This window comes from Tupaia chinensis, unplaced genomic scaffold, assembly GCF_000334495.1.
Source record: "Tupaia chinensis unplaced genomic scaffold, TupChi_1.0 Scaffold000014_1, whole genome shotgun sequence".
Lineage (NCBI taxonomy): Eukaryota > Metazoa > Chordata > Mammalia > Scandentia > Tupaiidae > Tupaia > Tupaia belangeri.
Window position 1 is genome coordinate 3,897,180 of NW_006159444.1, and position 25,956 is coordinate 3,923,135.

General features: G+C 35.7%; 1 protein-coding gene and 1 pseudogene across 1 annotated transcript in view; one reads left to right on the forward strand and one right to left on the reverse strand.

Annotated features, from left to right (window-relative positions):
* The window catches only part of MYCT1 (MYC target 1), a 22,173-nt gene extending 4,199 nt beyond the window's left edge, over positions 1-17,974 (reverse strand). The window contains exon 1 of the mRNA XM_006139999.3: positions 17,791-17,974. Coding sequence (XP_006140061.2) covers positions 17,791-17,842 — 52 coding nt within the window. The 5' untranslated portion in view covers positions 17,843-17,974. The remainder of the gene's footprint in view (positions 1-17,790) is intronic.
* LOC102495756 (THUMP domain-containing protein 3 pseudogene) lies at positions 2,274-3,780 on the forward strand (annotated as a pseudogene).
* Positions 17,975-25,956: the final 7,982 nt, after the last annotated feature.

Sequence of the window (25,956 nt, forward strand, 5' to 3'; positions counted from 1 at the left end):
AACACATTCTGTGATTTTTAGGGAATTGGTTCAAATTTGCTGATTTCATTTTTTCTTAATGAGGGAGTTAGATATTTTTGTTTTTCATTTTCTATAGGGCACATATGCTCACCAGAGAGAAAGAGAGAGAGAAGAAGAGAGAGAGAAAGTGAGAAAGCGCCCTCCCCCGCACACATATACAGGGGGGATGACCATGATGCAATCTTCTCCCTTCCATTCTCTTAAGATTTTGAGCACACGTGCACACACGCACACACATGCGTGCATGGCATTCTTTTCAGTCACCAGGTCTGGGCCTTCACTAGCACAGTAGGCCATGTGAGACCCAGTCACCTTAACCACCATGTCCCCTAGCTGGCCTGGAAATTATATTGTATGATTACTAAGTTTCTTTCCAGGTAATTGCTATAATCTACAGTAATTATAGACTATCTAGAATGCAGAAATAATAAAACAAACCAATGTCAACAAACACGTAAAAGTAATTATTACTGCCTAACTTTAGGATTTATTTCAGTCTCTTTATGCCATATATATATATATATATAATTTCCTGTGAAAAGGCCATATGTTTGTGGGTTTTTTTATGTTTTCATTTTTAAAATTTTTGCCAAAGGGTGTGAGTAGTCACCAGAGACGAGAGAGAGGAGACAGGGTAAGTGAGGAAGTACTCGCCATGTGGATGACCAAGCTACAGTCATTTCTCCTCCATCTCCTTCCTTTCAGGGTTAAAGCATGCATGCATACATACCCAAAGGCTGCCAGGTCTGGGACTCCAATTGATCCACATTGGATCTAGGCACTTGAACCACCATGCCACAGGACGGCCCCCGTTTATGCTTTACTTTCACAATTATCTTCACAAATGTTTCTACCAAAAAGCTTCCAAAACAATGAATTATGTCAAATCTAATAATAAATTATTTCTAACAGGAAGATGACTTCTGAATTATAAGATGATTGAGGATAGATTTGCTAGGCCTAGTATTATTATTCCAAAGTGTGTCTCATAAAAACAATATTGAGTCATAGCTTTAAAATTCAATCTCTTCAGACAGAGCTTTCATAGAGTTAGGCACGATCTAGAAAAAGCAAATATAGTCAGAACTGAAAATTAGTGTTATTGGTAGTATAGTCAAATTCCAAATTAACTTTCAGTGCTCAAATATTTAGAACCTAAAGTCCTCCTTTAAAAGAAGTTGTAGGAATTCTGTATTGCCAAGGCAGTCAAAAAAATCAGAAATTTCCAACATTTCTTTCCCCCAAAAGAGAACAACAAAATAAACAAATAAATCATATAAAATCTATACCTCCAGCATAATTTGAAGACAAATAGTATCAAATTTCAAGTTACCTAGAGAAAGAACATATAAAAACAGCTAGCAGTAATTTATCTACTGTGCTTCCTGAATAAGCCTTCATGAAGAAAGACAATTCTGGAAAAACCTATGAAATTAATGAAGAGAGACTCTAGTACAGAGGCATACACCTAGCTACAGAAAAGGAACTCACAAGTGAGAAGACAATCTTGAAATCTGATACCTCCCTGAGGAAGAATAACACAAAGAAAACAAAGACTATGCATTACATTATTTAAGTTACACAAAATGCCCAGAACAGGCAAAACTATAAAACCAGAAAAATACATGAATGATTGCTGATGGCTGGGAGCTAGAGGATGAGAAGGGAAGGAGAGGAAATCCTAACAGGTGTGAGTCTCTTTCTGAGGGACAAAAATGTTCTTACATTAGGTTTTCAATGATGGTTTCACAGCTTTGAGACTATGATAGAAACAACTTAATTGTATGCTTTAAGGAGATTAATTATATGGTATGTGAGTTATATATCAATAAAACCATTTAGAAAAAGAAAGAAATGGAGAAATGTTTTTAGGAAACCCCATAGCAAAGTAAATGAGCCAAGACAAGGGAAAAATTTATGATCCCTCATGACAATGAACCTAAAATTAGACCTTAAAGGTAAATTTCACTATCAATAGAAAGCACTCACACTAAAAATAAGGATATATACAAGCAGATCTCAAAAGTTGTGGAAAATGGAATTAAGGTATGAGTTTATTTTGATGCAGAAATGTTGAAAACCATGCATAGTTTTTCTTTTTTCATAATATGTACTTTTCATGAACTTTTTGAAGGCTCCTCATATAAAGAAGTAGGTTGGAGCTGGCAGGGTGCAAGAGCCAGAAGGGTCTGAACTAGTGACTGGTGACCAGTGACTGGGACTGTGTTGGAAATCTTGGAAGCACTGCCAGCATGTCAGTTATAGAAGAAGCCACTAACCAACTCCTGGATGTGAACCTTCATGAGAATCAGAGGTCTGTACAAGTGACAGAAAGTAGCCTCAACAGTGAACGCAAGCATCTCCAAGTTACTATCGGAGACACTGTGTTCACTGGCTTTGAGCAGATAGCTGCAGATGACAAGAGAGAGAATTGGGGTCATCATGTAAAATCAGCAAAGGCCGAAGCAAGATATATATTGACATTTCAGTGGAAAGTCTGGCTCAGGTTCATTGTCTGAGATCAGTTGATAACTTATCTATGGTGGTTCAGGAGTTCAAAGATTACCAATTCAAAAAAACAAAGGAAGAAGTTTTAAAAGGATTTTGAAGACTTGGCTGGAAAACTTCCATGGTCAGATCCTCTAAAAGTATGGAAAATTAATAACGGTTTCAAGGAAAAAAAGTTATAAAAAGATAAATCAGAATACATGTAAAGGGAAGATTAAAGATGGGCAAGGAGACAAACTAGATGAGAGGGATGTTAAAAAGAATCCACTAACAATGCTTTAGATTCACATATTTTAGACAGTTATGAAAACCCAGCCATCGAAGAGGTGTCACTATTAGTAGGTGATGATTTGGCATCTTGCTAAGATAAGGCTGATGAAAATGCAAAAGAAGAAACAGAGCCTCAAGTGATAAAAACTTAGAGTTACATGTATAGGGCAGGAGAGAAACACTGCTTTACCTCAAATGAGGTTGCAAGAGATTTTGAGGGTACTGCTCAAGATCACTTTAAGTGGAAGGCTGATATGACCAAATTTGTTATATGAGTTCTTTTAAATATCCATGATAATGAAGTCACTGTGGGTATCGCTTTGACTAAAGAGAGTCTCCACTGAAGAAATATCACGCATTTTGGACACACAACCCTCAGGTCAACTCTTGCCTGTGGGATGCTCAGACTCTGTGCTCCTCAACCTACTAATACAATAGTTGACCCCATGTGTGGAACAGGGGCAATACCATAGACAGTGCTATAGAATCATCTAACTGTTACCATATTGCTGGTGATAATACTCCATTGGCTGTGAATTGAGCAGCAAATAACATCTCATCTTTATTGACCAAGAGTCAAATGAAAGAGGGCAAACCCTCCTGGGGCTTGCCTGTACATGCTCTTCAGTGGGATATCTGCAATCTGCCACTGAGAACTGGCTCTGTGGATATTATTGTAACAGGTATGCCATTTGGAAAAAAGGACGAGCCCCCAAAAGAGAAACTGGAACCTTTATCCAGCATGCCTACAAGAGATGAGCCGCGTCTGTAGACCTGGAACAGGCCAAGCTGTCCTACTTAATTCAGGACAAGAAATGCTTTACCAAGGCATTATCTGGAATGGGACATGTATGGCGAAAGGTGCATACAGTCTGGGTGAACATAGGGGGTCTTCATGCTGCAGTTTATCTTCTGAAATGCATACCTCAACCTTTTGCTTGTCCTTCAGAGGAAGATGGAGGAAGAGGAACTCTGTGGTAATGGGAAGAGTGATTATATTTGTACTTCTTAATACTGGCAATGTCAGCATGAAGAACTTACTTTCAGCAAAAGAAGAGCTGAGCAATATTAGTATTGTTCTTAAAATGCTTTACTATGTCTAGTGAAAAGCCTACTAACATGTTTTGGAATGTGAGTTTAGAAATATTTTATTTACAGCCTGTTTTCTATTGTGGCAAGTAGAACACTACACTGGCCTCAAGAAACGGCAAAGAGCATAATAACCACAGAATGTTAGATCACATCTTACTGTCCCTGGAGCTTTGCTGTTCAGTTGCTCAAGTTCTCTTTACTTCAACCTCAAAAAGATGAAGCTTTATTATTTTCTGTGCAGTTTTTGTCCCATGACAAGATGAACCTCACAAGACCTACAGGAAAGTTTACCATCTGCTTCAAAACTTAAAATAGGCTATCTGTTATTCAGAATAAAACAGAGGACTAAAATGTATCAGAGGGATTGTAATTATTTTTTTTTCACTGTAAATCATAGTATAGAACATTTCTGTTTGAAAATAGTAGTGGATACTTTGGTAGATGAGGTTTGGGACTGTCAAGCCAAATTAAAAAGAATTCTATTCTTTTGGTAGATACAGGTGTATAACTTTTCAAAGCCAGGTACAAAACTGTTAAATTTTTTTTTTTTTAAAGAAGAAGTAAGTTAAGGGACAGGCAGATGTGGTGGTTAAGGGTGCTGGACTCCTCACATGGTGTACTGCAGTTCGATTCCCGGATCTGGTGTCTTTCTCTCTTTCTTTCCCTCTCACTCTGTCCCTCTCTGGTCAAGTTTAAATAAATAAATAAATAAAGTTAAATAAAGTAATATTTTTTAAAAAAAGAAATTAAGAATAGACTTCCAGGAAAAGCAGAATTTAACAATTGGCAGAAGTAAATAAGGAAACTAAGAAAGATTAATCAGTGTGGTATGAAGAGACAAGAATAATTACTAGCACTAAATCAAAGTGAAAAGAGAATTTTAAAAATTTGTTTAAAATAGAAAGTACCTGTGAGATACAAACTAGTACATAGATAACAGTAAAGGAAACAAAGTCTCTACCCTGTCAGAGTTTACATTTTAGAAGAGCTCAATTTATACGTACACACACACACACTGCAATGCCCTTAGAATGAAAACTGAGAGCGCACAACATAATGTAATGCTCTTTGTTGAAAATGATGAAAATGGTATTATCCTTGACTTGATTATCACACACTACATACATGCCTTGAAAAATCATAGTGTACTCTACAAACATGTATAAAAATTAAGTGGAAATAAGAAATAATAAATGAATAGACAAAATAAAGGTAAGAAAGCTATCCTCTCAGTCTGGCAGTGAGGGGTCATTGGCCATGTTGCCCAGCAGGCTAAAATCAGATGATGGAACCCCCTGAGTACCTATCTCAGAAGTTCTGCCTCTCTATGGTGGACTTGAGAGAACAAAACTAAGCTTGAGCGTCACCTAGTAAGGAGGAGAGCTGGAGCTAGCAGTGATACCCTTGAGACAGTGGAGACACAGATTGGAGAACATAGGCAAACAAGTCTGAACATTTCTTTAGACATGCCATAATGATGGCTTATTCTGGAAAGAAAAAACTTGACCATGTTACGCCTAAAGTCAAAAGAATGTAAAAATCATTCCAAAGTATTATACCTGTTGATATACTAGAAATAAGATATTTAGGTGTGAAGAGGAGTAAACTGAGGCTTAGGGGCGCTCATTCTGGGACTTGTAAATTATGTTATTTTCTAATAATAATTATTAGGTTAAGTCAGAGCATTCCAAAAAACTTTTATGTTTCTGCCCACCTCATGATATTCACACACCTTTACTATTTTTTAATAATAGTTGATGAAATAATACATTTTCAAAATTTTAATTTTCATATAATAATTAAGACTAAATTCTCTTTAATATTTTTAACTCTTGGGACCAGCAGTTAGCATAATGGCTATGTCTCTGAACTCCCATGTAGTCAACTGTGGTTTGAGTTCCGGACCTGGTGGCTTAAACTCATGCCAGGTGCATGTGCGTGCGTGTTCAAGATCCTGAGAAGAGAATGGAGGAGAAGGGACTGCAGTGTGGACATCCTCCCTGAGGGGTGATTTCTCACTTTCTGTCTCTCTGTCTCTCTCTGTCTTTCTGGTGATGAAAATGATGAAAATGGTATTATCCTTGACTTGATTATCACACACTACATACATGCCTTGAAAAATCATAGTGTACTCTACAAACATGTATAAAAATTAAGTGGAAATAAGAAATAATAAATGAATAGACAAAATAAAGGTAAGAAAGCTATCCTCTCAGTCTGGCAGTGAGGGGTCATTGGCCATGTTGCCCAGCAGGCTAAAATCAGATGATGGAACCCCCTGAGTACCTATCTCAGAAGTTCTGCCTCTCTATGGTGGACTTGAGAGAACAAAACTAAGCTTGAGCGTCACCTAGTAAGGAGGAGAGCTGGAGCTAGCAGTGATACCCTTGAGACAGTGGAGACACAGATTGGAGAACATAGGCAAACAAGTCTGAACATTTCTTTAGACATGCCATAATGATGGCTTATTCTGGAAAGAAAAAACTTGACCATGTTACGCCTAAAGTCAAAAGAATGTAAAAATCATTCCAAAGTATTATACCTGTTGATATACTAGAAATAAGATATTTAGGTGTGAAGAGGAGTAAACTGAGGCTTAGGGGCGCTCATTCTGGGACTTGTAAATTATGTTATTTTCTAATAATAATTATTAGGTTAAGTCAGAGCATTCCAAAAAACTTTTATGTTTCTGCCCACCTCATGATATTCACACACCTTTACTATTTTTTAATAATAGTTGATGAAATAATACATTTTCAAAATTTTAATTTTCATATAATAATTAAGACTAAATTCTCTTTAATATTTTTAACTCTTGGGACCAGCAGTTAGCATAATGGCTATGTCTCTGAACTCCCATGTAGTCAACTGTGGTTTGAGTTCCGGACCTGGTGGCTTAAACTCATGCCAGGTGCATGTGCGTGCGTGTTCAAGATCCTGAGAAGAGAATGGAGGAGAAGGGACTGCAGTGTGGACATCCTCCCTGAGGGGTGATTTCTCACTTTCTGTCTCTCTGTCTCTCTCTGTCTTTCTGGTGAGCGCATGTGCCCTATAGCAAAAAAAACTTCTTTAACAACAACAACAAAAGATTTTTTATCTCTTATAAACACTACATAATTCACTGAAAAATGTTTTCATTAAAGTAAATAAATGCCCTAGAAATTGGCTAGACAAAAATCATGAATTTCTCAAATTCTTCATAGACCCAAGTACTTTCTTGTCTTTCCAAAGAAGGGCATGAGTTTAGGCATTTTACTTAATATAGTATTTTGGATTAAAAAATAACAAATTTAATCTTATTTTAAAGAGTCTTGACAATAATTTTTTGAGATTCACTGCATATAATTTGAATAATTTATCATTATATATTATTAAGTGACCAGTTGTCCATGGAAGAAGGTACTCATTTACAGAATTGTTTATACCTCAGAGAATTCCTGAGTAAATTGCAATAAGGAACATTTTAATCAAAGAATATGACCAAAATCAACCTGAATTTCCATCTTTTCTCCATTCAGAATAGATGAATGAAAGATTCTTCATGGTCCTTCTAGATACTATGTTTCTGAATAGTTAAAATATGAATCAGGTAGGGCTGAGTAAATAAAATGTGAGCTCCTTCTAAATTTGAAGTTCCATTATTCCCATCCAGAAAAGTTTCATTAAAAGTTTAAGAAAAATTTGTTGTTTGGAGGTCCATAGTACAAAATGCTGCTCTTATTTTTTTTTCATTATTTTGTTAAATCATATAATTTCTCATTTCCAATTTAATCCCATTACTTTATGAGATAACTACTCTTCGATTAGCATTTGTATGTCCGAGGTACTCTGAAGTGGATTGCACTAGTTAATTCTCAATTCTCAACCAGCCCTATTAAGGGAAATAAATGCTAGCATTATTCCCATTTAATAGCCGAGGCTACTGAGAGAAAAACAACAAGCCATAGTCTCACACTTCAAGGACGGGTCAAGTGAGGTTTTGAGTCCAAGGTTGAATAGCTACATTGCTTATTTATTCCTTAGGTGTAAGATTAAAAAAAAAAAAAAAAGAAAATGAAGAACATAAAATCCATAAAAAATTGTTATCAATTTAATTCCAGAGTATATGTAGCCTATTATAAACAGAAATACTAGAGAAAGTGGTGGTACAATAATACTGGGTATTCTACAGTAAGTTTTCCAGAATCAGCAGCATACTGTGGGAACAGACAATGGCACAGTGGTAACACTATGCTCTGTGATGCTGGACCAACAGGGCGAGGTCCCAAGTTCCCCTCCTGAGGCCTTCCTGTACCCGCTGGGAACATGTGTCCACATGCCTGTGAGCCAGCCTGGCTGAGTCTGGGGATGGAGCATGGCCTGTGGACCTTGCTGCCCATCGTGGCACTTCGCTCGCTCTCTCTCTTCCTCACGCACACACTTTCTCTGTCTCTCTGGTGAATGTACGCTCTCTCTCGCAATTAAAGAGGAAAAGAGAGAACAAAATGCTCTGAGTCAGCCTCATGTTATAGACATTTATACAGAAGCTAAAGTTTGTGTGGCAGAGCTAACCCACGATGCATTTTAATAATTAACCGACAACTATCACTGCTCAGGGGATCATTTACAGTAATGTATGACATTAACTGAGAAGACACATACTCAAAATCACCAGTGTATGCCCTTGTGTTTGTACATAATGACCCCTAGGTTAGACTGAAGACTAAATATCTCAGAACACCAGCAGGCATCACAGATAAAATTAAAAAGGTATGTTTATTTCAGTAAAATGGAGCTAAACTCAGAATCTGAAGGATAAAATGTTAAGTTACAACAGTAAAAATATCTCAAGATTACAGGAGTTCTGATACATGATCTGACTGTATATTCTTTGAGACTCAATCATGGACTCCTCTGACAAATAATATGTTCCCAATATAAGTGTTAGTTATGGTGGAATAATAGTAAAATTCGGTTTCAAAAAATAAATTAGAAATTTTTAAAATATACAATCAAGGGAAAATAATTTCTTGTCCATTGAAGTGATTGTGAAAACTGGTAAAAACAACAAATAACATAGAGTGAGAAATATATTTTGTCAGACAATTGTTTTATGTCCAAAGAATATTATTCTGAGAAAAGAAAACTAGAGTAATATCCAAATTTCACTGGACAAGTTATTAAAGACTCTGTTGGACCACCACTCTCCCCTTAAGTGAAAAATTTCATTTTTGTCAGCAAAAAGATTATTTTTGATAGCACTAAAACTAAAACAATATTTTCAGGAGTACAATCTGACAATAAATTTATTTAAAATAATAATTATCAGGATCAGCAGATGGTGCAAAGTGTACATTGCTGAACTCTCATGAAGTTGATCACAGTTTTAAATTCCGGAGTTGGCGACTTGAAACTCAGTGCCAGGTGCATGTGTGTGTATGCCCAAATCCCAAGAGAAGGGATTGTGGTGTGGCTATCCCCTTCAGGGACTGATTTCTCACCTTTTGTCTATCTTTCTCCCCAGCAAGCACACAGGCCCTATGGCAAAAATCTCTCAAAATTTTTTTTTTCCTCTTGTGGGCTTGATACAATTTCTACTTAATATGGTAGACCTGTTGTCTGTGCCCAAAATTTGACAGTGATTTAAAATATCATAAAACATAGGGCTATGTAGCTATCTGCAAAGGAGTAAGTAACTTAAAAATGCATGAGAACCAGGAGAGTAATATAAATACATCAGTAATAGGCAATTTAATTTTGAATGAGGCTGGCCCTGTAGTACAGTGGTTAAGCGTTATGCATAGGGAGCTGGATTCCAAGTGAATCCTGGCTGACCTCAACAGCCTGAAAAACATACTGGGTACAGGACAAAGATACAGAGAAGATTGCAGTGTGACTGTGCCCCATTAGAGAATTCTCTCTCTCTTTCTCTCTCTCTCTCTCTCAGCAAGTGCATATACTCCCTGACAATCAAAGAAAACAATTTTTTGAAAGAATATGAAGTGGAATAAGATGGAGTTACAGAGTTATTAACAAGACATAATAGGAGAAAGATATTGGTTTGATGCAGCTTTGCTTAACTTTCGTTCTTGACTACATATACCGCAAAATTGCTACCTAAGGCATAAGTAGGTGAACATACATTTTATAAATTATTACACTAATTCTTATAACCTTGCTGTAAGTGCAGAATTTTAAAAATAGTTATAAATAATAATGCTGACAAGAAATCTGAAGACTTTCTAAAATACATGATGAAAAACTTATCTATTTTGTTAAGCTACCCTAAATCCAAACCGCAACAACAAATGTAGAAATGCAGAAAAGCTATAAGAAAGAAATGTCAGGAGACATAATTGAAACATCGCCTATTCCAGGGTGATCCTCCCAAGGGATTCTTATTTAATTATAGTTAATGATTTTTTGAACTCATCCACATTTATAGATTTTGAAGAAAGCATAAGGAAAGCAGCATACATTAATCATACTATATTTTATATCCATAATTCCATTCTACCAAGCTTTGTTTCCAAATTTTGCCAGAGTGCACATGCCATCATTAGGGAGAGCCAGAGAAGGAAGGAGAGGGAGGAAACACCATCCATGGGTAACGGTCCTATTGCAATTCCTTCTTCACCATTTCTCCATCCTGTTGGAAATTTTGGGCATCGTGCACATGTACCCAGTGTATTTTTAAAGCCACCGGGTCTGGCACTTGAACCTCATGATTAGCCATGTGGAAATCAACTCCCTTAACCACTAGGCCATAGGGCCAGCCCCTGGGAAGTTTTTACAATAAATTTTGGGGGATTTTTAAAAAAAATCTAATAACCTGAAAATGTACCTGAAAAATAAAGACACTGATGCAGATATTACTTCTTTGAGAACGACAATCTTTGAAGAGAAAAAAAAAATGAACCATAATCTTATCTTATAGCTACAATATAATTTAACTAATTAGACCAAATAGCTATTTTAAAGAATTTAGGTATCCCTTTGAAGATAAAAGTAATAAATTCAAACATTGGTTAAGATATGCCATATAAATTAAGTGTTATTATCCTAATTTGTGCTGTATGTCTACACAACCAGGAAGTGGCTGGAAGTTGAAAGTCTTCAATAAACTGTAGCTATTACCTCTAGTGGTTGTGTAACTTGCATCATTTGGGCCATTCTTGGCCTAGTCATGAATACCAGTATGATGCCTTCCAGTTCTAAGATTCTCATATTGAATGTGGTTTTCAGTAAATACAAACAATACCTCAAATTCTGTCCATTGGTATTAAAATTTGGTAGATGTCACCATCTAGTGGCCTTTGGTTGAATTGTTCCAACATCTGAAAGTGGTTTTATCAGTGACCACAGAACGGAATTTGATTAAAACATTCAGGGGACCAGCAGTTGGTGTAATGGTTATGTTGCTGGAGTCCCAGACCTGGAGGCTTGAAACTCATGCCAGGCATGTGTGCCTGTGTCCCCAAAATCCCAAGGGAAGGGATTGCAGCATGCCCATCCTCCCTGGCGAGTGATTTCTCACTTTCTGTGTCTTTCTCTCTGGAGAGTGAATGTGCCATATACCAAAACTCTCAAAAAAAAAAAAAAAATCCCGAGTGCTTTCCAGTTACATGAATCATGAAGTCACCTTTTACCAAAGCAGCTGTGCAAGTCTTGGTATCTTAGAGTGTACAGGATGACGGTTGGGACAAGGCTTTTGGCAAAAAGATTTTTAGGGGGAATAATATTCAGGGCACAGAAATCTTGTTAGGACAATGTAAATGGCCAAAAAGGAAGTATTTTGTATGTATATGTCATCTGCTATTATCCTACTGGGTCTGTTTTCACACACACAAAAATCAGAGTTCAACTTCTCATACTTCTCTGCTACTTCCTTTGTCCAAGTGACCATCACCCCTCACCTGGAATAGTGCAACAGTTTTCCAATTAATCTTCCTGTTTGTAGCCTAGCCACCTCCCTCGTGACCTAACTACTATTTTTCAATGCAGTAGCCAGAGTGAATCTTTCAAAATATAATCAAATTACATTTCTGTCCTAAGTCTCTATGTCTCCCAAAGTAAATGCAGTCACCTAAAAATGGCCCCAAAGTCCCTACTTGATAGGTTCCTGATTGTCTGGGCTCATCTTCTGGACTCTCCGTTCCTATGGGTCATTCAGCTCCAGCCACACTTCCTTCCTTGCCGATATTTCAATGCACCAGATGTGCTCCTGACTTAGGGCTTTGCAAGTGCACTCATGACCCAGGACTGGCTGAGGTGGTGGTGAGTCATAGTGTCAAGACCTTATATGGAATGTTCTCTCTCCCCTTCTCTCACTCATAGAGAAATAAACAAGTAAAACTTTAAAAAAAAATGTTTAAATCATATCCTGTTCTACCTCTGATGTCTAACTAGAGTTGCTGGTTAATGGAAACTATATTCATTAGCTTATATTACTTTTTAAGAAAAAGTAAATGAGAGACCAGCAGTTAGTGTAATGGCTATGTTGCTGGACTCCCATGTAGCTGGCCACAGTTCAAGTCCTGGACCCTGGCTTAGACTCCCTCCAGGTGCGTGTATGTGCATGCCCAAGATCCCGAGAAGAGAATGGAGGAGAAGGGATTTTGCAGCATGGCCATTCTTCCTGGAGGATGATTTCTTGCTTTCTGTCTCTCTGTCTCTCTGTCTCTCTTTGTCTTTCTGGCAAACACATGAGGCCCTATAACAAAAACCTCTCAAACAAAACAAAACAAAACAAAACAAAACAAAACAAAAAACAACAAGAACAACAAAGCACCAGAAAAAAAGAGAAAGAAAGAAAGAAAGAAAAAGATTGAATGTGTGATTTAAAACCTTCCCATTAAAAAATATTATATATTGGGTCAGAAGGTGACATGGAGGTTAAGACTTAAGGCACTGGATCCCACATGGCTGACTGCATGGTTTGAGTCAGCAACTTGGCGGTTTGAAAATCACACTAGGGAATATGTGTGTGTGTTCAAAATCCCAAGAGGAAGAGGGAGGAAAAGGGATTGCAGCATGGGTATCCCCACTGGAGGATGATTTCTCACTTTCCGTCCTCTCTCTCTCTCTCTCTCACTGCCTCTGGTGAGCACATGCACCCTACAGCAAAACTAAAAAAAAATAATAAAATAATAACAAAAACTACATATCATTACTGTGATGAATTTTTTTCTAACATTTAAAAAATAAACCATGCCAATCTTACACCAATGTTTCTAGATAATAGAAAAATGGAGACCACTTTTCAACATACTTATGAAGCTTGCATGACATTAATACCAAAACCTAAAAAGGCTATTCAAGAAAAGGCAATTATATCCAGTTTCTCTCATGAATTTAGATGCATAAGTTCTGAGTCAGGAATTGATTTGAAAAGGACAGCTTTGTAGGCTCCACCACCTACCTACTGAATTATAATCTCTGTGGATCCCAGTGAGAGATTGAGTTCTTATAGTTCTCTCCAGGTATTCAGGTGCAGCAACTTTAAGGATTTCTCTGTGTTTTATTAAGTGTATTTATTTCTTCCATGAAAGACAGAGACTCCAACAGATTCTTTGTGCCATGATCCTACTCCAGCCACAGCCAGTCAAGGTCATGGGCATCCATATGTGCCAGGTGTGTACAGGGACATCTTAGGATGCAAACCCAGGACCTTCCCATGTGCTCTCAAGTAGGGAGTCTTGCAAATGATTAAGTTAAATTAGGTCGAACTGAAGTGGGCCCGTTTGATGGTTAGCAGGACTGCAGCCATTTTGATATTAAGAAAGATCTCTGATGAAAACAATCTGACCAAGTCCCAAGTCATAGGGGTATCTGAAGAATGATCAGATGAGAAACCAGGAATGGGTATTTGAAGAAAAACAGGAATCAGGATAATTGCTCAAAGGAAAGCAATTGATTTTGATTGATTGATGGTAATGAGAAATGATTTGCATGTGCTATAACTTTTAACGATGAATACTAAGAACGTGCTGAATTTTTTGAGAGTTTGATGGTGCTTATTGACTATCTGCCCGTAACTAGTTACAGGATAAACTCCGTCTCCAGCTTCTAACTTATGTTATTGACCGTGAGAAGCAGCAGCAATCCTTACTTTGTTTATACTGACATTCAAAATCTTACAGAAATCTGCCTCCAGCCTCCTTTCCAACCATGTCCCTGTCACTTCCATGTACAATTTTGCTAAGTCAAGCCATCCACTTCTCCCCAAATTCATCTGTTTTTACTTCTGCATATTTGCTGATAACATTTCTTCCAAGCTCCTTAAAATTTTCAAATGATGCCTTGTTTATGTCACTAACTCCTAACACATTGCCTAACATGGCCAGCCAATACTTTCTGAGTGAACTAAGGAACTGAATGAGAAGGAGTTAATAGGTAAGAAATGAATGACTACAGTGTCCTTAGAATTATCTCCCTCTTTGGAACTTATCTGACTTTCTGGGACAGAGAATACCCAATTTTTTTTCTAAGAAGAATGTAGGAACTATTTCAACCATACATACATGTTTAACTCCTATAACACGTTATCAAGCATCATCATTTAATCATATATTCCTTTGTATTATTCAATAATATAGGCTTATGTTTGTATATGTGCAGACACATAATCACCTCCAAGAATATAATCCTTTTGAGATTGACACAGTATTCTTAGTGAAGATTAAATTAGGTGAATAAACGTAAGCTCCTAGACCAATATCTTCCTCTAACTATTCACAATGACAGCCAAAAGAGAAACAAAAATTGCAAAATGAGAGAACAGATACAACCAAATTCAGGCTTTCCGTAGGACTTTCCAGTACTACAAGAATAATGGAGTTCAGTGATAGTAGTCTGCTGGTGCATTAGGGCAGGGTGCAGTAAACATTCCCGGGTCATGTTTCCTGCTGTTTTGTGGGGAATGTTTACACAGAAAGGGAGGGCATGAACAAAAGCAAAGGTAGGGAGTCCAGTGGTAGTCGATGTCTATGTCTCACCCTCAGGCAAATGTTGCTGAACCTTGCATTAACTGCTTTAATGCTGGCACATTAATTCAATTTTAGTAGGTGATGACTATGAAGATGCAAGCTATCTTCTTTGACAATAACCTGGCACCATTCTCTTATTTTTTTAGCCTTCACTAAAGCAGATCAGGAGAGCTTTATCTGGAAATCAACTTTTTCTGAACTTCAGGTGAGTTACATCTGGGAAATTGTTAAGGTTTGATGTACTACACACATTTTGCTTTTCTCATCTATTTTTTGTTTATTCTCTAAATTCAAAGTGCCAAGGAGACAACATAACTTGGTAGCAACATATAGTACTGCAAAGTACAAGATTTTCAAAAATAGTATTTTAGGAAGTCAGTGATCAAAACAGATATCAACTGAGATATTACAAAAAAATGTAAAAGATTGACATCTTCATTTCAGGAAAAGTTTACATTTTACATATTCACATCTAACTTGCACTTTATACTTCATATTTTTTAAAAAATGCAGCTGCAATTTTTCATATTTTCCCCAAATCATCAAGCATCAAATATCTGCTCACCAGACTTGCACTGGTTTTGTTTATACTTATCAAAGGGACACTCCTCTTCCTGGATGTCATTATTTCAACCTAATCTTTATTATATTCACATGCTAATAGAAAGAAACGGTAAGATCTCTTTGGAATAAGTTTGTCCCCTTAAACATAGACTTCCATATTAAAAATATCTAATTTTTAGAATCAATAGATGAACTTCTGAAACATTCTCATCAATTTCAGATTATATTAATGATAATTATTCATGTTTTTTGAGTCAGTGGGTAATGATTTACTTATATGAACCTGAAATTTAACTTTGAATGGTTTAAAAAAAATAGGCATTGCTTTGACATTTTAATTTTTGTGATATAACTTTTTTTTTTTGGAGAGGTTTTTGCTATAGGGCGTGTGCACTCGCCAGACAGAGAGAGACAGAGAGACAGAAAGCGAGAAATCTCCCCCCAGGGAGGGTGGCCACGCCACAATCCTTTCTCCATTCTCCTCTCGGGATCTTGGGTACGCAGGCACATGCACCTGGGTCCAGGACACGAACTGTGGTTGACTACATGGGAGTCCAGCGACATAGCTATTACACTAACTGCTGGTCCTGGATGTAACTTATTTTAGAGTAATTTATGCAGTCATTTTTGTAATGATGGATTTAGCTGACACACCTTACAGCTGTTTTTCAATCTATATTTAACATATTTGCTTTCTCTATAAATGAAAACAGCAAGTAATATTGTAAGAAACATGATTAGGCCTCCCAAAATTCAGAAGTTTATTGTCTATTGGTACCTACCTAGAATAACCTAATCACTCAAACCATTCTATATAATATTCAAGCACAATTTATTTTCTTCTTAATTTATTTGATTTTATCAATATGTTCACCAATATTCTTCCTTTTCATGCTAGAGAAAAACATAAAGGGTTGGTGATTCAAAATGGAACGAATACATTTTTTCGTGCACATTTCCCTGACATTAGACAAATAGGCAACATTGCCTGGGAGAGGCAGCCACTATGGCTGGCTTCTCAAACTTCCCCTTGAATCACAGGAGACTGCAATGGATCCCAGAGAGGATTAAAAACTTGTTCAGGATGCAGAAATAGGAATACAGATTTCTTTGTAAACTTAATTTTCACTTTTGAAAGTATTTTTTTCTGGATTTAATTCAAATTGCTCTTTTATTTTTAAAATTTCTCTGCCCCTGGGAGTTCACGACGTGTCACGTCTGAGCCCTTCTTCTCTGACCTCTAGCTTGGCGCCCCTGGCGGTGGTTCCTCAGTATTGCTTTGCTGTTCTTAGCACCAGAGCACAGGGGCCTTGTTAGCTGTGTCTGAATTCCGCCAAAAAGCACTTTTTGCCTGTGTAGACTTCCATCACAATGTTCCAGGTGATGTTATTTCCGCTTAATGTTTTCTGTTATAGTTTTTTTTTAATTTCAGAATATCATTCCATATTTTCATTGATATGCAGAAACTGGACATATTTATAGGGTATGATGTGATTTTTCAGTACAAGAACACAAGGTATAATGATCAGACTAGGGTAGTTAGCATATTCACCATCTCACACCTGTGTCTTTATTTTGTATTGGAAATTCCAAATCCTTTTTACCAGCTAACCTGAGAAACACAGTGAATTGCTATCAAACATAGTTACCCTACTTTGCCATGGAACACTAGAACTTCTTCTGTCTAACTGTGATTTTGTATCTGTCCAACATCTCCCTAACTGCCCCTTCTCCCTACACTCCGCAGCTTCTAGTGATCACCGTTCTACTCTCTACTCCCACGAGGTCATCTCTTTAGTGTCCACATATCAGTGAGAACATGTGTTATTCTTCTTTCTGTGTCTGGTTTATTTCACTTAACATGAGGTATCTATGTCATTAAACACTAAATTCATTCATTTAAGTACTGTCTTGTTATTTAGATTCATTTTGGAAAGTAAAGCATAGACCACTGACAACAGAAGTTAAAATAACCTGCATAAAAACAATCTTAGTTTTATTAAATAAAATACATAATTTACAACCTTAAGAATTTTCTTACAAGAATTTTTCCAGCTAAATCCACATTGTCATACTCTAAACAACAATTATTTTTAGCTCAATTTTCTTTTCTCACTTTTATTCTCACTATTTTCTAATTAAATTTTGTAATAACAGCTACAAATCTGTAGTTGTTGCCCAGATTCTTGTTGAATGGTCTACTTTAAAGCCATTTTATATAGATACATTACTTGTAATACATCTATGAAAACTTTAATCAATTTACAGTAAAGAAAATGCCTCAGATTTCCAATGTTTTCATCGATTATGTAGTACATTTCTCTGCGTCCTACTTTTAAATTAAAAACAATAAAAGAAAATACCTTACCCCAAAAGTTTTCTGGCCATGGACTCCCTAAACTTGTTGTGTTATTAGCCATAATATCCACAAGAAACAGAAGATAGAGAAGAATAAAAGAAAGAAAGAAAAGCCAATATGTCCAAAAGCAGCAGTTTGATTCTATGTCTTTGTGGTTCGGCAAGAGAAAAATAATTTCACACAACCCCTCATATACTTCTGTTTGCATAAAAGGAAATAAGTGTATCATGTTTCCTGCTTTTATACTCAAATTAGCAACTGTTTTTCTTATCTTGGAATTCCACATGGTTCCTGAGACACAGAATAATTTCCTTCTCGTCATTTCCTCAGCTAAATTACTAAGTACCCTCCTTTCAGTCACCTCCAAAATCGTTTGGGGGATAAGAAGGTTTTTTCTTTTTCTTGATGTCTCCTGATCGTCTACTGATACTCATAGGAAGACCTCTTACTCTCAGCCACAGCAATCTGAGTGAAATTTACATAGGACTGAGAAATACACTGCTTTTCAATGTTTGAAATTATATATTAAATTAGGGGTGAAGGGGGACTATTCAGGATTTCATATTCTATTCAAGTACGATTAATTCTACCTAGAATTTTTAACACATCTCTTTATTTAGTATACTAATTCTGAAGCTACTTCTTTATTTCACAAATATTACCCGAGTCTAACTACATGAAAATTTTCAGTTGGTGTTCGCAGATGGAAAAAAAAGTTTCTACACTGAAGGCATCTATTTAAAATCAAGTAGGAGATAAATGCAGTAACTTTCACTTGTAGCAAGGGCTATGATGATTACAGGGATTTGTTTTTCATGGAGAAGTCAGAGAACTGATACAGAAAAGAGTTCCTTTGAAACTTTTCAGGAGATGTAAGTGGGTTAAAATTCTAAAGTCTTTGTGAGCTTTGCAGGCTTGGATTGGATGCTCCAAGAATTGAGGAACCACTGAAGGTGGAGAGAGCAGAGCCAAACTGCACTCTGTAAGGGCACTAAATTGCATTCAGTCGTATGGTTTCCTCAATCTTTTGAGTAATCAGTAACTCATAGTTAGAAAGGTCTCTGGAATGTGATTTAGTGTGGAGCAGTAGTTACCAATATTTGACTTCAATAAGCCCTAATTTCAAACATGTATGTAATTTCGTAAAGAGCTAGATTGACCACACTTTCCCTTAAAATAAGAGGCCAAAATGAGTGGAATGAGTGGCTTTGTCTTAACTGCCTTCTGTGCAGAAGCAGAGTTCATTCCATCTCAGGGCTGGGATTCAGGGTGAGACTTCCTTTCATTGTTTCAGGTTTAACTATCTAAATTTTCTCCCAGCAAGTTTTCACTTTTACAGATAGTCAGGACTCAGTCAAAGTTCTGAAGAAAATGTCTTTTATAACAGTTCATGACACGGAATTTTTATTTGTTGTTGTTAACAGCTTGTCGATTGTATTAGCTCTTATTCATGTATGTAATTTGCTTGTTCAGGATTTGTACTTTTCCCTGGCACAGAGCCATGGCAGTGAGTGTTTATGTCTATGTGATTTTTGAGTCCCATGACTTGCCGTGCCATAACAGGAAGCTAGTTTTGATCTTTATAAAAGTGTTAGGTCTGCTTTTCTACTGTTCATTATTTCACAAGTTGGGTGTTTAGATTAGGGTTCTCCAGTAGGCATAAAATATATTTGGAGGGTTGGTCTTCTCTCAAATATTCATAGGACTTACTCTTCATCTTCATTGACATCTATTTCCCAAGTCACCTTCTCAAGAGATGTGCACCAACCGCCTTATCTAAAGTATTCCCACTTTAACCATTCTCTTCCCTGAACTTATTACTTCCTGACATACCCTATACATGTGTCTTAGTTTGTTCTAGTTGCTATGTCAGAATATTGTAAACTGAGTGTCTTTAAAACAACAGAAACTTATTTCTTATAGAGGCATGAAAATCCGAGATCAAGACATTAAAAGATTTGGTGTCTGTGGAGAGTTAGTTTTTCAGAGACGGCCATCTTGTCACAAAAGGTTGTTCTTGACCTCTTTTATAAGGGCATTAGTCCCACTTAAAAGGTTTCACCCCATGGCCTGATCACCTCACATAGACGCCACCTCCTAATGTACACATTTTAGGGGGACGTATTTGGCCTGTATCAATATGCTTGTTTCTTTTCTTTTTCCTTTCTTTCAGAAATAAATTTCTTCCTTTCATGAGACTAGAAACCCTATTGCTCTTTTCATATCTGTACCTCTGGCAGCTAAAAAAGTGCCTGAAATGCAATAGGCTCTTAATCGAAAATATTTTGGACATTCCAAGACAGGTTAATAAAATTATTTCACTCAGCAAAAACAAACGTTAAATATTTCTATCCATGGGCATTGTCATATTTAAAATGTTTGATTTATAACTAGATACAGAATTAAATAATACCAAGAACTTGTAAAATTTAAGAAAAGGTTATAAATTTGAACTTCCTTTTTCAGTTTTATCTATTCAAACTATCATGGATTTTATTTCCCCCATAATGATTGAAACCACTAAACTAGATTACTCTCAGAATATGTAATAACTACCCACAAAGAATAAAAATGTAAATATATATCAATTTAAGTTTTAAAAGGTAACTTGAAGGATAAATTTAAAAAGTAAACATTATTTTAGCATATATTTGCCTTTTCTCTTTTTGTTTATATGATATGAAAGCTGATATTTTTTCTCCTTAAACTCATTCACTTTGGTAAGTAGATGACAAAATTAAGGAATAATAAAAACAAAGGAATAAGTGTGAAAATCTAACTGCTCAGTTTTAAAAGTTCACAAATGCAGTCAGTACAAAGATCATTTTCCAAGGCCAGGGTGGATATATTATTTCTCAGTAAACACATGAATATCTAAGTGTGGTTATGATAAATGATGGTCAAATTAAAGGGAGGAGTTGCCTCAAAACTGAACTGGGAGAAACTAGAGCTACAGGCTTAGAACTCTGCAGTTAGTTTTAATGGGTTTTTAGTTGAGCCTATAGGATTTTCTACGTATAATTATGTCATCTGCAAAACAGGGATAATTTTATTTCTTCCTTTTTGATTCGAATACATTCTTGTTTCTTTTTCTTGTATAGTTGCTCTGGTTAAGGTTTCCAGTACCATGTTGGCCTGAATGGACATCCTTGCCTCATTCCTGATCTTAAAGAAAAAGTTTCTAGATTTCCCCCACAGATTATAATGTTAGCAATGGAATTTTCACTTATGGCCTTTAATGTTTCAAGGTAAGTTTCTTCTATGCCTATTTTGTTGAGAGCTTTTATTGTGAATGGATGTCAAATATTGTAAATGATTCTGCATCTATCGGGAAGACCATGTGGTTTTTATGTTTTACTCAGTTAGTGTGGAATATTATATCATTAGTTTTCATAAGATGAACCATTTTTGCATCCTAGGGAGAAAGACCACTTAGTCATGAGTGTATAATTCTTTTACTGTACTGTTGAATTTAGTTTGCTAGTATTTTATTGAGGATATTTGTGTGTATGGTGATCAAAATGGGATATTGGCCTATAGGTTTCTTTTTTTGTGCTTTCTATGTATGGATTTGGTTTCAAGGCAATGCTGGCATTATAAAGTGAGTTTAGAAGTGTCCCCCACTTTTTTTTGGAAGAATTTTGAAATGATCAATAATAATTCTCCTTTGAATGTTTGGATTTAATAAAATTATAGGATACAAAATTGACATGCAGACATCAATGTCTCTTATATGTACAGACAGTAAACTCTTCAGAAAGGAAACTAAGAAAATAATTTACATCAATAATGAGAAGAATAAAAAGTTAGGAATAAATTTAGCCCTAAGGATGAAGACTCGTACACCCAAAATTATAAAACATTGATGAAGGAAATTCAAGAAGACATATATAAGTGGAAATATGTGTGTACATGGATTGGAAGAATATTGTTAAAATATCCATCTACCAAAGCAATCTACTAATTCAATGTAATTCCTATGGAATTTCCAATGTCATTCTTTACAAACATAGTTAAAACAATTTTAAACTTAATAAGGAATCCTAAAGACCACAAATAACCAAGGCTATCTTGAAAAAGAATGAAGCTGGAGACATGAAACTTTCTGATTTTAAACTCTATTACAAAAATAATACAATCAAAATATTATATAATTGCATAAAAACACATACATAGACAGTGGAACAGAACAGAGAGTCCAGAATGAATCTTCACATAGACTGACAATTTCTCTTTAACCAAAGTGCCAAGAACTCACAATGGGAAAGGATAACCTATACAATAAACTGAATAACCACACGTACAAGGACATTTATGTATAAAGATCAACTCAATTAAAGATTGTAACGTAAGACTTGAAACTTTCAAAATACTAGAAGAAAGGGAAGGAAATATTTGACAGATGGAAAAATGTAAAGGTCTCTGTCAAGCAAAATATAAATTGTATGTATTATGATTAGGAATTTATGTAAAATGTGAAATTAATCTGAAAATAATTAAATAAACTACTAAAAGAGAACTAAAAATAAAGAGATTCTTGAAATTGATCTGGGCAATTTTTAAAATCTAACTCCAAAAACAAAGAGCAAAAATGAAGAAGTGTGATTACCTCAAACTATGAAGTCTCTGAATAGCAAAGGAAACAATTAAGAAAATGAAGGGACAACTTACAGAATGGCAGGACATAGTTTCAAACCATATATCTGATAAGGGGTAAATATCCAAAATATGTCAGAAAATGATGCAACTCAACAGAAATAAAAAGATATACAAATGGCTAGCAGGTATATTTGTAAATGCACAGTATTACTAATCACCAGTGAAATGCAAATCAAAACTATTCTAAATCACCTCACCCTAACCAGAGTGACTATTATGAAAAAGAAAAAAAAAAAAAGCTGTTTGTGAGAGTGTGAAGAAAAGGAAACTCTTGTATCTTTTGGTAGGAATGGTGTAATCATTATAAAAACTTAATGGAGCTTCCTCAAAAAATTACAAATAGAGCTAGCAGGTGGTATGGTGGCTAAGATGCTTGATCCCATGTGGCTGACTGCCGGGTACATGTGTGTGCATGCTTAAAATTCCAAGGGAAGAATGGAAGAGAAGGGATTACAAATGGCTTTTCCCCCTGAGAGGGGGATGATTTCTCACTTTCTCTCACTCTGTGTCTCTTTATATATATATGTATATATATACATGCATATATATATCCAAAGAAAATGAAATTAGTATCACTAAGAGATACCTACATAAGAGATACGTCTTAAGTTCATTGTAGCGTTATTCATAATAGCCAAGATATAGAACCATCTAAAGTTCATCAATGAATGAATGGATAAAGAAAATGGACATATATGTATATATACATATGCATATATGTATATATACATATTACATGTATATATGTATGTATACATATACATGAAATACTAATTAGCCTTAATAAAAAAGTAAGTCCTGTCATTTGCAACACTTATGAACCTGAAGGATAGTAGGTTGAGTGAAATAAATCAGACACACAGAGACAAATACTGCATGATCTTACTTCTATGTAGAATATAAATTAGTCGAACTAATAGTGATTTCCAGATGTAGGCAGAAAGGGGAAATAGGGAGTGGTTGGTCAAAGGACAGAAATTTTAAAACATGCAAAATGAACAGGTTATGAAGATCTAATGTACAGCAATGTGACAATAATTAACAAATCATGTATTTTATACTTAAAATTGCTAAGAAGGCATATGTTAGATGTCTCAGCACAGCACATGCACACACACACATGCACACACACACACACAAGCACAGAAAAAACAGTGACTTGTAGAGTGATGGGTAAGTTAATTAGCTTGATCTTAATTTTTGCTCATCTATTACCTCTTAATAGAGCTGGAAAAACAATCCCTAGTACAGATATTTATTCTGTGAATAGCTTTCAAAATATAGTAGCCAGTAAAATAAAATCTAGAAAAGAAATTGTACTCTAGATTTTCCTACATTTCCTTCACTCACAGAGATGGAAAGAGGAAAGGAAGGCCCCTCAGAGGATTCCTGTGCTCCCATGTGTTAAGGGCCTAAAAGCTGGCCTAGAGTAGTAATACAAAAACCAGAAGACAATGGGATAATAGTTTCAAAGTGCTGAGAGACGAGAATAACTTGTCTATATAGGTAACTCAGAATTCAGAGAAACTGTCAAAGATAAAAGTGAAATACATATATCTTCAAGAAAACAAAAGCTAAGTGATTTTATTAACCCAAGCTGATTGCTAAAGAATTAAGGTCAATAAGAAGGAGAATTATTCTGGAATAAAAATCTGATGTGAACAAAAGTAAATGTGTGGGTAAATACAAACACTTATATTATGAAAATGAAAATAAATTCTAAATTATGGAGTAAAAATAAAAAAATCAAGATGGGATTAAAAGCTTTTAAGATAATACAGGTTAAAAGTATAAGCTAAAAATTTCTTTAGAAATATTTTCACTATGCTCTAAAAAAGAATAGAACTTTCTTAACCTGAGTAAAAGCATCAATTAAAAATTAATTGAGCAAATATAATTTTTTTTAAGAAATTGGAGCCAGCAGATGGCATAATGGTTATGTTGCTGGACTGTCATGTGACTGACTGCCGTTTGAGTCCTGGACCTGGAGGCTTGAAAGTCATACCAGGTGTGTGTGCATGCATTCCCAAAATCCTGAGAAGAGAATGAAGGAGAAGGGATTGCAGCATGGCCATCCCCCTTGGGGGGTGATTTCTCACTTTCCGTCTCTTCAGTGAGTGTTTGCACCCTATAGGAAAACTCTCTCTGTAAAGATTTTACATATATATATATATATATATATATATATATATATATATTCCCTTTATATTCCTTAAAGCACTCCCTTTAGGACCAAAACTAATTTTACCATTAACAATACAACCTTGCTAGTACAAGAGGAAAAAGGAATAAATGTACAATGTAAAAGAATTAGGCAGATATTAAACTGTTTTTGTATATTATGTAATGTTTACATAATCACAAACAGAATATAATATTTGCAAAGGAAAGTAGACATTAAAGGGAACAAAAATAATAATTTGATAAATATGACAAAACCATGTAAGATTCATATGGAAAATTACAGCATTTTATTGAAAGACATGAAAGAAAACTTAAAATATAGTATTATAGTGTGTCATGGATGGACAAGGATACTTCTTGCCAAAAAATGTCAAGGATTTTCAACTAAATTTTAAAAATTCCTACCAAAATCCTACCAACATTCCTCAAGAAATTTGGCGTGCTGATTCTACACTGTGTATAAAAGATCAAAGCTTTGACACTAGCTGATGCTTACGAAGAAAAACTGGGTTAGAGGACTTAAAGATTTTGTGACTTATTATAATGCAATAGTATTTAATACAGCATAGTTTTGATTCAGGAGTAGATGAACAGACTGAAGATGCAAAATGGAAAGTTTGTAAATAGATCCAGAAGTGAAATCTTCATAGATGACCATGGCAGATCTCTGGCAAAGACGTTCTATTTAGAAAATTGTACTGCTGTACAATTAAATATCCATATAAAAAACAATGGATTCCTAATTTATAACTTTCAAAAATAAGAATTCCAGATAGATAATTTTAATAAACACAGTGAGAAAGGACCTGTTTTTAGAAGCACACCCAAAATACAAACCTAAAGGAAAAGACTAATTATGCTGAAAAACTAATTAGCCTGAAAAACTTAGGTCCTTTAAAAATAAGTCATAAAGGGGGAACCAGCAGTTAGCGTAATGGCTATGTCACTGGACTCCCACATAGTCGACTGTGGTTCGAGTCCTGGACCCGGTGGCTTAAAACTCACGCCGGGCGTGTGTGCATGCGTGCCCAAGATCCCAAGAGGAGAATGGAGCAGAAGGGATTGCGGCGTGACCATCCCCCCTGTAGGGTGATTTCTCACTTTCCGTCTCTATGTTTCTCTCTGTCTGGGGAGCGCACGCGCCCTATAGCGAAAAAAACTCTCTAAAATAAATAAATAAATAAATAAATAAATAAATAAATAAATAAATAAGTCATAAAGGGATCAGACTGGATAGCGGTGCAGTGGTCACACTACACTGTGTGAGGCTGGCCCACATGGGAAGGTTCCAGATTTGCATCTGGAGACTTCCCTGAGCATGCCATGTGTGTG